A 12,833-nucleotide genomic window follows, 5' to 3' on the forward strand; every position below is an offset into this window, starting at 1 on the left:
CTTAAGAATGTCTTTCTAAAGCCATACTAGATATCCTCACTTGGTTTTTCATTTGCTTCTTTTTGTCATTCAAGTTTTTATCTGTTTGTTCTGCGTTTTTGTAAGCTCTCTGAGATGTGATTATCTCCCTGCTCACTGAGTCCCAGTCCATTTCCTGGTGCCCATCTTACAGGACAATAAACACGGCAATCTCTGGGCCCCTGGGTCCTCACTTCCCACTACAAGCAGGTTAAGATTCCCAGAGCAGAAATAAAAAGGCAGCCCCTCTGCTCCCATTCTCCCTGCTCTCTTAGCCCTCTCCCCTCACAGAGGATTCTCCATTCCAAAACCCATAATCAAAAGTCCTGCACTCCCCTACCTAATACATTCAGAGTGACCACTCCCTCTCTACCAAGAATGAAAAAAAACAAACACAAACACAACCACCTGCCCGCCTCCCTTCCACCTGCTCCTTCTTAGCTCTCACCAGCCTTGGACCTTTGCAGAGATACCATCCAAACATCAGGCCCCACCCATACCTCCCTACTCCCAGCACCATCCCAGCCAACTAAAGCTGATGGCTTTCCATTGGAAGCAGAAGGGAAGAGTCTTCGAGTCTACCATCTATGCAGAGGTCATATCAACTACTTTTGAAATTTAATAAACAAATTAAATCCTCCGTGAGAATTAACACTTTATCCAACCCTTTGGTGGGAAAAAGGCTACATGTGAAAAAAATAAAGTCATTTCTGTGTTGCTAAAATAGCCATAGTGAGATTACAAATGTTGTGGAGCTCACATACCTTTCTCTAGTTCCACTGGGAAAAGTTCCAGCTTTTCTACACGTTTTTCAAGCTCATACTCAGCAGAAGCAGCCACAGGGTCCACTTCATCATTCCTCCTGTCATAGTCTTCATTGGAGTATGTGCTGAAAACCTGTAGGAGGAGGTCAACAAGAAGATGACAATCCAGAAAGATGGCTTTCTTGATTAAAAAAAAAAAAAAAAAAAAAACCACAAAACCTGCTAAGTATCTAAACTTATATAAATTAAAAATTTTGTACCATTAATTTCTTTGAAATAATTATTTTCTCTCTAAAAGCAATGGAGATGTTAAGAAAAGGAAAACTCAATCAGAATAAAAAAAAAACTTACATTTTGAAATGTATGCCGTTCTATCACTTTTAATGAACTGAGAGGAAACAGCAGCCACAGGATGTATTATTTGAATAGCAATATTCACTGCTTTTTATGGAATCAGAGTATACCATATTAGCTGCAATGCTCTACTGGTTCCTGATGGAACCATGGAAAAGGACCTTGAAGCTACTACCTAAGCAAACATCTGCACTGAGTCCCTTTCATGCTATGACCGACACGTGCCCCGGCGTTGTGGTGTGTCAATACAATAATTATATTTCAGTCACAGAATCACTGAAACTGACTTCTATACTGTACTGAGCGGCTCGCTTTGGTAGCACATATATACTGCACAGAGCACGCGATGCTCTCATTTGTCCTCTCTTATTTTACTTGCATGTAGATCCATGCTAGATTCTCAGTGAGCCTTTCCACAAAATGAGTATCAAAATACTGCTCAAAAGCTGCAGAGAACCAGGATGGCACCAGCTCTGCTAAATATTATGTCAATCGTTTCCTCCATTTTCAAAAACACTTATGAAAACCAAAACTTGCTTGTCCTTATTTCTTCTGAGTTTGTTCTATTTGAAAAGTAACTAGAAATAGGTATACCATCCCTTACTCAAGTCTATATCTAAAAGAAAGAAATGTGTAATTCACCAAGTCCAATAAACATGTAATAATAAAAACTGACATTTTTAAATTAAATTCAATAAATATTAAGTATCTAAACTGTTCCTGAAAAAACTCTGTAATGTCTTCAAAATCTTAAAATCTAGGTGAAGCTTTACTATACATAAGAAGCTATAATTTAAAAAGAAAGCAGAACAGAAGGTCAGAGATAAAAGAAACCAAATCTGTTGCCGATAAAGTTGGTCCTGCTGGTCCAGGTGTGTTCTACATTCATGTTATTGGAAAACTGGCAACTTTCCTATGCTATATATGGTAACCTATAAATCAGGAATATATGCTGTATATATAGACGCAGATGTAGTATGGTACAAATTCATCAAAATCATGTCATTTATAATATTTGTACCAGGATGAGTACTGTTTTTCTTCCTGACTTTCAACATGTTTTCATGGCCTCCAGCCACTCATTTGGTCTCTACCACACTTCCCCACCATAATAAACATCACTGTATCCAAATGCATATTTCTAAATTATAGGGTTTGTACCTTTCTCCATGTCAGACACTGGAAGTTGTGGACATTGGAGAAGGTATATAGTCTCAAGTAGCTCACAGCTTAGCAGGGATACAGAAATCAATGTAAACAACACAGTATATAACGTGATACCTGATGTAACAGATGAATATGCCAAGTAATCTTTCTCACTTGCTGGAGAAAGAGAATTTCATGAAGGGCAAAATATTTGAGATGAGTCTTAAAGAATAAACAAGAATTCCTACATCTGAGTGTAGAAGACCTAGAATGCACATATAAGGTCCTAGGTCCAAAAAAAAAATCCTTACCTATATCCATTTCTTTTAGAAAACACAGACAGCTGAGTGGACTACAAAGCAACATGCCTAGGAGAGCAATCTTTAAAGACACACAAAAAAATTTTAGCTGGATCTGTAACTTACATGTCCTGCAAACTACTGGTAGATATGACTGGAAATTACTCCACTGATGTCTGCTGCTTATCTACATCTGCTGAAAGTCCAAGAATATATATTGACTGCAGAACAAAGATTCAATTGATATCTACCCTGGAACAGAGCTCAATTTTGCTACCACAGAGTAAGTCAATAAATATGTGTGTGTATTCGTGTGTGTGTGTGTGTGTGTGTGTGTGTAAAATATAAGTACGGGAGAACTGTTTCCAATAAATTAACACCTTCCTGACTTCTTTCAGGATTCCAAAATACTCTGCTGTCAGAGTGTTCTTCCTCAACTGGTCTGGTTTATAAAGTTCATTTGGGGGTATCCTGAAACTAAATAAAGCAATTAACTGTATGATTCCATATTGGAAAATGGTGTTTTAAGCAATTTTTGAGGTAGCTAGCAATCAGAGGACTATACCACTATTTCATTCTGTAGAAAAGAAATAATGGGGACGCCTGGGTGGCTCAGTTGGTTAAGCAGCTGCCTTTAGCTCAGGTCATGATCCCAGGGTCCTGGGATCGAGTCCCGAATGCGGCTCCTTGCTCGGCGGGGAGCCTGCTTCTCCCTCTGCCTCTGCCTGCCTCTCTGTCTGCCTGTGCTCGCTCGCTCTCTCTCCCTCTGTCTCTGACAAATAAATAAATAAAATCTTTAAAAAAAAAAAAAAAGAAAGAATGTAAGATACTTTTCATCTTCAGGTTGCTCATAGGCTGGTAAATTATGTGGGTACATACAAAAAACCTATAAATAATATAATATATATTACATGTAATAATCTAATAAATTTTCTTTTTCAAAGAAGAGCCAGAATTCATTAGGTACAGAGAAAGCTATATCATTTACTTGAAGAATCTAAAAGATTTAACATAAACATTATTAGAACCAGTAAGAGTTCTACAAAGTAACCAAAAAATATTAAGAAAATTGAAAACAGTTTAGAAAGCATAACAGAAAAGATCAGATACATAAAATACCCAGGAATCACTAATTATAAATGTGTAAGGATATCCTTCTCTATAAAATTTAACTGAAAATACAAAAAGCCCTAAATATGTAAAATGACACACTATTTTCCTGGATAAAATTCTTAATATTTTAAAGGTATCTATGCTCTTAAATTACTATAAATGTTAGTTTGCCCAAACTTAATTTATGAATACAAGGCAGTCAAAGTTAAACCCCACTCACATTTTTCATGGAAAACTAACACACTGTTTGAAAAGAGTACAATGGAATCAGACCCTATAAGATATCAAACATATAATAAAACTTCATTTTTTAAGGCAATATAGTTTGGACCCTCAGGAAGATCTATTTTGGGGTCCTATTCTGTTCTACTGCTCTACTATTCTATTCAAATTAGTTGGGGTGATCTATTTAATAAATAGTGGGAAAGAATGGGATATCTTTGTGGAAAAAAAAATCCTATTTCCTATCAATAGCAAAAGTAAAATTTCAATTGGTTAAGAACAAAAAAACCTTATAAATTTTAAAAGTGCTAAAGAAAATATGGGACAACATTTAATCAGCTAGATAGGATGTTCCTACAAAGCCACAGATCCTAGAAATCTTCAAAGAAATGAACAAGCTATGTGATTAAAATTCAATGCTAAAAATTTCTAGACAACAAAATATGCCATAATTAAATTATAAGAAAAATCAAATATTAGGAGGAAAAATTGTTAAATATCAAGAAGAAATATGAATATGCATTATATACAAAGAACGTCAGCACTTCAACCAACTGCATGTATAAGCAGGGAAAAGGAAATTAAGTAGAATTCAATGAAGAAATATTAATGTTCAGTAAATGGTGTAAAGATGCTCAGCTTCATTAAAAATGAAGCAAATTTCAAGTACAAGGAAATACCAGGTATTCGAATACCCACAGAATAGTTGAGAGAGAAAAAAAAAAAAAGACTGCAACATCTAGTGTTCATAAGAATACAGGGAAATGAATGCTCTTGGAAAAGCAAGGGGGAAAAGCATAATTTGAGAATAGCTATCAAGATTTTAAATGTCAGGGGCACCTGGGTGCTCAGTCACTAAGCATCTGCCTTTGGCTCAGATCATGATCTGCTGTGTTCCCTCTCTGTCTCTCTCTGTCAAATAAATAAATAATCTTTAAAAAAAAAAAAAGATTTTAAATGTCAATGCCTTTGACCTAATAATCCTACATTTGGGTATTTATAGAGATATTTACAAATGTGCACAAAAATGTACATGCAAGAGAGTTCATCACAGCACTATCTGTAAGAGCCCAAAGCTGGAAATTGCCTAAATGTCCACTGACAGAAAATGTCTAACTAATTATGGTACATATGAATATGTAATTTTATGCATTGATTAAAAAGTTCTATCCCTGCTGACATGAAAGGCTCTGAAATGGTTATATTATGGAAACCAAAGAGCACACTGCATATATGTCTATACATCAGTATCCATACACACATCTTTATCTACATATATATATTCCCAACTGGTAAGAGCCCAATTTTAATCTAATTTAAAGATGTCCTAAATTCTGTAGCTCTGTAGCTCTCGCCTCAGTGTCCTTATTCACAAAACGGCTGTTATCATAATTACACTGATCCCACAAAGTTATTGAGAAAATGAAATGAGATCATCCATGTAATCATGCATGGTTCAATGTTGGGGAGAGAAGGCTTTCCCAGGGTTATATGTGAGATAACACAACTACTTCCCCAGATTATCTACACTCCTCTCATACTCCTGCTCATAAATAAGTTTTGAATAGTTCATCCACTATGATGCTTACTGTCCCTGAAACCAAAATCTACATAACTATCTTGACACTAAAATATAGACTGGCCTGCCAAAACCCCTGCCTGTGCCCAGAGCAATGCACTATCAGTCTACATTGGCGTATCACCGGCCTCGATTTGTTTTACCTTGACCAGGAAAAAACCTCAGAGATAAAAGAGATGTTAACTGAGGTACTTTCCCTTTCATCAATGTGACCTTGGTTCTTTTAATATTCTTAAAATAGTTCTACCAATTTTATTTATATTACCATAAATACTTTGCAGAGATATGGACAGCTAATCAAATAATAATCAGAACCCAATTGTGATATTACTGGAATGCAAAAACCTCTAAAGGCCAACAGTATCCTGGGCCCTAATGTTCAACACCATCAAAATCAATCAATCAATCTACCTATCTAGTTCGGTCACCTTCACATTGTTCCTGTGTTATTTCACTAAGCAAACAAACGGATGTTTAAACTTGACTTCTTTTTTCAAAACCAACAAATGTTATTCTGTTCCTTCATCAAAGGAAACAAAACAAGACCTTCTCCCTTTCTTTGCAGCAGAGGTAGGCTTTTAAGGGGAACAAGTTTACAAGTACAGTTAGCAGTGACATTTCTGACCCAGTAACCCACGGCGATCCAAAACAAATAAAGTTAAAATTAGCTTACTCTAAGATTTTAACTAAAGTCATTCTTTTGCATGCTTCTAGTGGTTTGGGCCACAGCACTTTTTCAAAGCAACAGCAACGCTTTTTGAACAACAAGGGGGAAAAAAAGTATGTCCTTTACTTCCCTATAACACATTTTCTTTTATCAACGCAGGTCCAAATAAATTCAGAATTTTATATAAATACTGACTGGAAGGAATCTCCCACAGTGTTTCACAGGGTCTCGTTTCCACCTGCTGTCTGGTTCTTCTTCATCTTCCTGACACATCAAAGACGGAAAACATTCCAGATTCTAGCACGCCACGTTACAGAGGACGGCTTGGCACAGCACGCACCCGGGCATTGGCCAAACACTTGCGTGCTTCACAAACGGGCCCCACTTACCATGAGCTCCCTCACCAGGACTCGAACCCACCTTCCCGTGATTTCAGTGCCTCTGCTGAAGTGACCCTAAACCGAAACTAAAACAAAGCAGGAAGAAGACAATCCGTACGTTGAAAGTGTTGGAGAGAAATGTGGCAATGAAGCATCCACAGAAAGGAGCACCCTGATGGCCTTCGAGCAATGGACAACTTCAGCTTGGGGGAAACACCCCGAGTCTTGCAAAGATCCCCCATAGGTGAGGATTTTCTGCTGCAGACAGATACACAGAAGAGAAGGAAGGTTGAAAAAGAGACCCACAGTTCTATGTTGTAAACTCAGCAAAGGCCCAGATTTCTGTTCTAGGGTATCTCTGACAAGGAACCTGCAGGAAGGTTCGTAAGCAATTATGACAACACTCTTCAGCAGATGTGTCTAGCCTTCTATCAGGTCCACTCGGCAGAATCCTCCATATTGGGGAACAGAGCCGAATGAGGGCTAAAGGTAGGTGTTACTCTGAAAGCTGTTAGTTAGGTTGCTGGCCTTGCCTAATTCAAAGTCCATTAACATGAACTATTTCTAAGGCCAGCCCATGTATGTGCAACACCATTCATTTCACCCATAATTTGTAACATCCTTAACATTAATAAAAAATATTAATAAGCCCTTTGTACAGATTGAAAGCACCCAATTCTGAAGTGCTGACTTCTAGTTAGGGTCTTTCAAATACTAACTAATCCTAGAATGAAGATTCCTGACCAACATACCTGGAATGCTAACTAAAGGCTCCTCAAACAAAGTTCTACCCGTAAATATTGCGATGCATATGGTGAAGTAATTGCAGGTAAATTACAGGCAGAATAAAACTTAACACAAATTATCTTTAACGCTTATACCAAGTAAATAAGGCAGGAAAGAGTAAGGAGAGCACAGACTTTTTATATTTTTATTTGAGAAACCCAAAGCTCTGAGAACCATGTGCATGGCACACCAAGGATAGTTAATGAAGACAAAGTCTTTAGGAAAAAAAGATGTGTTTCGCTGAATGTAAGCCTAGTGTTTTGGGGGAAACTAAAGAACAGGAAGTGAAAAAACAAGCACACTCTACACAGTGGGCAGTAAAGAGCAGGCTAGTTCAAAAGGCAACACAAACAACCCTGTATTTGTCAGGTGTTCCAGACAAACAGAACCAAGATGACGTGTGTGTGTCACTATGTCTACGTGTGTGTATAATATATAGTATAATATACATCATATTTATATAGCAAATATATATAATATTTGTATTTATACTTAACCACATTTATTTTAAGAAATTGGCTCACTCAATTAGAGAGACTCACAAGTCCAAAATCTTCAGGGTAAGCCAGTAGACCGGAGACCCAGGGAAAAGCTGATGCTGCAGTTCAAGTTGAAGGCAGCCTGCTAGGGAAAGTACCTCTTCTTCAGGGGAAGTCAGTCTTACTACTATTCAGGCCTTGACTGGCTAGATGAAGCTCCTTCACGTTATGTTAGGCAATTTGCTTTACTCCACATACAACTGAAAAGTTACTCTCATTCAAAAACACGCTCACAGAGACATCTAAAATAATGTTTGACCAAATATCTGGGCACTGTGACCCAGCCAAGTTGACCCATAAAATTAACCATCACAAAGCCCTTAAAATAGAAAATTCTCCAAAGCTGGTGGCATCACAATTCCAGACTTCAAGGTCTATTACGAAGCTGTCATCATGAAGACAGTATGGTACTGACACAAATACAGACACATAGATCAGTGGAACAAAACAGAGAGCCCAGAAATAGACCCTCAACTCTAAGGTCAACTAATCTTTGACAAAGCAGTAAAGAATGTCCAATGGAAAAAAGACAGTCTCTTCAACAAATGGTGTTGGGAAAATAGGACAGTCACATGCAGAAGAATGAAACTGGACAACTTCCTTACACCACACACGAATATAGACTCTGAATGGATGAAAGACCTCAATGTGAGAAAGGAATTCATCAAAATCCTTGAGGAGAACACAGGCAGCAACCTCTTCAACCTCAGCTGCAGCAACTTCTTCCTAAAAATATCACCAAAGGCAAGGGAAGCAAGGGCAAAAATGAACTATTGGGACTTCATCAAGATCAAAAGCTTTTGCACAGCAAAGAAAACAGTCAACAAAACCAAAAGACAACTGAAAGAATGGCAGAAGATATTTGCAAATGACCTATCAGATAAAGGGCTAGTATCCAAAATCTATAAAGAATCTATCAAACTCAACACCAAAGAACAAATAATCCAATCAAGAAATGGGGAGAGGACATGAACAGACATTTCTGCGAAGGAAACATCCAGATGGTCAACAGACACATGAAGAATTGCTCCATATCACTTTGCATCAGGGAAATACAAATAAAATCCACAATGAGATACCACCTCACGCCAGTCACAATGGCTAAAATTAACAAGTCAGGAAACAACAGATGTTGGCGAGGATGCGGAGAAAGGGGAACCCTCCTACACTGTTGGTAGGAATGCAAGCTGGTGCAGCCACTCTGGAAAACAGCATGGAGGTTCCTCAAAAAATTGAAAATAGAGCTACCCTACGATCCAGCAATCACACTACTGGGTATTTACACTAAAGATACAAATGTAGTGATCCGAAGTGGCACGTGCACCCAAATGTTCATAGCAGCAATGTCCACAATAGCCAAACTATGGATAGAACCTAGATGTCCATCAACAGATGAATGGATAAAGTGATATATATATATATATATATATATATATATATATATATTCCACAATGGAATACTATGCAGCCATCAAAAGAAATGAAATCTTGCCATTTGCCACAATGTGGATAGAACTAGAGGGTATTATGCTGAGCGAAATAAGTCAATCAGAGAAAGACAATTATCATATGATCTCCCTGATATGAGGAAGTTGGGAAGCAAAGTGGGGGGTTTGAGGGATAGGAAAAGAATAAATAAAAACAAGATGGGATCAGGAGGGAAACAAACCATAAGAGACTCCTAATCTCACAAAACAAGCTGAGGGTTGCCGGGTGGAGGAGGGTAGGGAGAGGGTGGTTGGGTTATGGACATTAGGGAGGGTATGTGCTATGGTGAGTGCTGTGAAGTGTGTATACCTGGCGATTCACAGACCTGTACCCCTGGGGCTAATAATATATTATATGTCAATAAAAAATTTTTAAAAATGTAAATTAAAAAAAAAAAAAACAGAAAATTCTCTGGCTCCAAAAACTAGTCTTTTGATATCTGATGATCATATCTTGATAAAGGTTGATAAAGGTTTTTTAACCCGCTAAGCCACCCAGGCACCCCTTGAGAAAGGTTTTTTAACAACTCTTACAGTGTGGTAAATTTTCATATCCCTAGACATAGTCACAGAATGTGCCCCCAAACTGTGATAAAATCAAATAGATATTTTTGTTTCACCAATGGCATCAACTACTTCATGTTTAGAGACAACCAACAACCACATTTGGAGAAGCTAACTCTTTAAATTTAGAATAGCTCTGACTGACTCTGTGGAACAATAAGCTGTATCTATGAAGACTTTAAATAAAATATTTCAAAATAAGTAGAGTCTTATTAAGGCTACGTATACACAGATTCTCAGTGAAATAAAAAGATTAGAAGGTCCCGTATCTCTCCATTTTGAGAAAACAGAATTGAATTATAATTAGTATCATTTATCTGCGAAGATGTGTTGGTTAAGTACTTGATAAGTTTCAAAAGCTTTAATATCTCCTTGCAAAAAGTTAATGCCATTAAAGTAAAATGACAGAAAGAAATTCTGCCATAAATAAATATAAACTGAGCTCATCCTAAATTTGGACAAATTCTAAGACAACGAAGCCCAAATTAGTGTGTTTTCCCAGTAGACAGCTTAACAGGAAACTGGGTGATTCCACTGATGTTCATGTTTTTCACAGTATTTTCCAAATTATTATAAACAATTAAACATATCCATGAGAAATTAGCAATGTTCTCTTTCAGCTCAGCCGGAATTTGGTTTAAACTGGAGACATATGCTTTATAAACTGAGAACTGGTAGCCAGCATGACATAAATTGGTGGCCTTGGTCCAGTTCCCACTGGGCAGGTATCTTCATCGCAGAAAAAACTGAACTAATTAGCACCAATTGGCACCTTTTCGGGGGGGATAGAGGGTAATCTCCTAAGATAAATAGCTAACCTCTCATTCACAGAAGTTAATACTCTCATACAGATGCAACAGGATGAGTTAGTAAGTCCGGATCTGTTCTAGCATTTGTTTGAGCAGTTGGTATTCCCTTCCTCTTCCCCTACCAGTGCCAACACTGTGTTTCTGAAGTCCCATGGAAAGAGATTATTCTGAATTGTCTAAATAGGAAAGCTGATGGAATGGAGTGCTAACAACGTATGCATGAGGTTAAAGGGGACAAAGGAGGAGGTTGGCTACACCAAAAGGGGTTTGAGAGCTTCTCTTGAGGCTGGGAAGGGAAGGGAGACTTTCCTAAGGTATCGATGTTTACACCCCCCATGTGAAGCCCCCAAGGGTGACTGCACCTCTGAAGGAAGAGCTAAGGGGTACCATGAGAACTAAACACTAAGCTCTATGGTCTTGGGAGCCTTAGGAAGACCACCCACCCCAGGTCCAAAGTTTTGCTGGGAGACAGTAGAAGAGCCTTTCAAGGAATTTTACCATTTGTTCCAGGAAACAAGTAGAAACAACAGTAAGGATTAAATGTCTCCAACTTAAACTAAAAGTCTGGTTCCTAACATAAGGGTCTTTATAGAACTCTCAGAAACTGTGTGCTTACCTAGGTGACAGAAGAAATTTCAAAGACATCAATGAGGCTGAACTGTCTGCCAAACAAGTAGGTGAGGAATCTCAAAAAAGTTTACTGAAATGCAGCAAAGGAAGGGAATGAGATCTAAAGCATCCTGGCGGTGATGTACGCAAACTGGTTTTCACTCCTTAGAGAAGATGCACTGAAGACCGGACTACTCACACCAACTGTGATGGTCTTTGATATGTCAGCCTGACTAGGCTATGGCCCCCGTTTCGATGCTGACCAGTTCTAAGCCTTCATAGCACCTCACATTCAAAGCTCCCCGAAGCAAAACTGTACTGCTCCCCATTCTCTGCCTCCTGCAAGCTCTCTCCCACTTGATGGCAACTGGACCCTTTTGGTCAAGTGGACTTGAAAAGGCAGTCGGTCATGAACATATCTTCCTCTCCCTCTCCCCTGACCCTATACACATCAGAAATTGGTCAAAATCTCCTAGAGAGTCTATCTTTTTTTTTTTTTTTTTGAGAGTCTATCTTTTAAAGGATTCTTGTTTTCATTCCTTCCTATTCCCTGACTGCTCAGATCACTAATAATGTAATTACACTGTGATGCATTTATTGCATTCTGCTCTCCCACAACTCACAATACACCACATCTAAATACAGTTCTTCAAGTGTGATTGTTCTTCAAGTCACTGTGGCTGGGGACCAGAACTGGGAGATGAGATTGGGATAGGAAACAGAGACAGTGCATTTTTTTTTTAAGATTTTTACTTATTTATTTGACAGAGAGACACAGCGAGAGAGAGAACACAAGTGGGGAGAGTGGGAGAGGGAGAAGCAGGCTCCCCACTGAGCAGAGAGCCCAATGCAAGGCTCCATCCCAGGACCCCAGGATCATGACCTGAGCCGAAGGCAGACACTTAATGACTGAGCCTCCCAGATGCCCCAAGATAGTGAATTTATGAGTGATTTTACATTTCTTCTGCCTCCCAAGGTTCTGGATTCCCTTGAGAAGAAAGTTCAAATATTTTAGAAGGACATCAAAGTTCTCCAGGACCAGAATGCAGCTTACAAGGCTTTACCCACACAACTTCCTTGTACTCATCCTAGCATGCAAAAAAATTGTTAAGTTCCTATTTCCCTATAAGTTTGTAAAGCTTTCTTTCATCTTTTTTTGGGTCTCTCCTCTAGAATTTATCCCATTCTGTCATTCATTGTATTTATCTGTGACCATATTTTCTATTCAAATAAACTCCTTAGGGGTGTATTATAGTCTTATTCATCTTCCTATAGCCCACTGCTTCTGTTTCTGGTTTGTTTTTTAAATTTCCGGCTTGGATGCAATATAATTAACAAAATAAAAATGGTACCTATTTAACATGATGTATAGCTACCTAACAACATGAAGTTTTGAGGCATGGGTACACTGTGAAACCTTTATCAGAATCGATATCATCTATGGTTAACAGTACAACGTATTTTACAATGTCGGTGATTTATATGTGGATGGTATCT

The 12,833-nt window shown here is 38.2% G+C and overlaps 1 protein-coding gene across 10 annotated transcripts in view; it reads right to left on the bottom strand.

Moving 5' to 3' along the window:
- PPP1R9A (protein phosphatase 1 regulatory subunit 9A) overlaps positions 1 to 12,833 on the bottom strand; it is a 304,191-nt gene that overhangs the window by 136,852 nt on the left and 154,506 nt on the right. For all 10 annotated transcript variants that reach the window (XM_032306040.1, XM_032306049.1, XM_032306048.1 and 7 more), the window contains exon 3: positions 783 to 915. In XM_032306040.1, coding sequence (XP_032161931.1) covers positions 783 to 915 — 133 coding nt within the window. The remainder of the gene's footprint in view (positions 1 to 782; positions 916 to 12,833) is intronic.

This window comes from Mustela erminea, chromosome 11 (assembly GCF_009829155.1).
Source record: "Mustela erminea isolate mMusErm1 chromosome 11, mMusErm1.Pri, whole genome shotgun sequence".
NCBI lineage: Eukaryota > Metazoa > Chordata > Mammalia > Carnivora > Mustelidae > Mustela > Mustela erminea.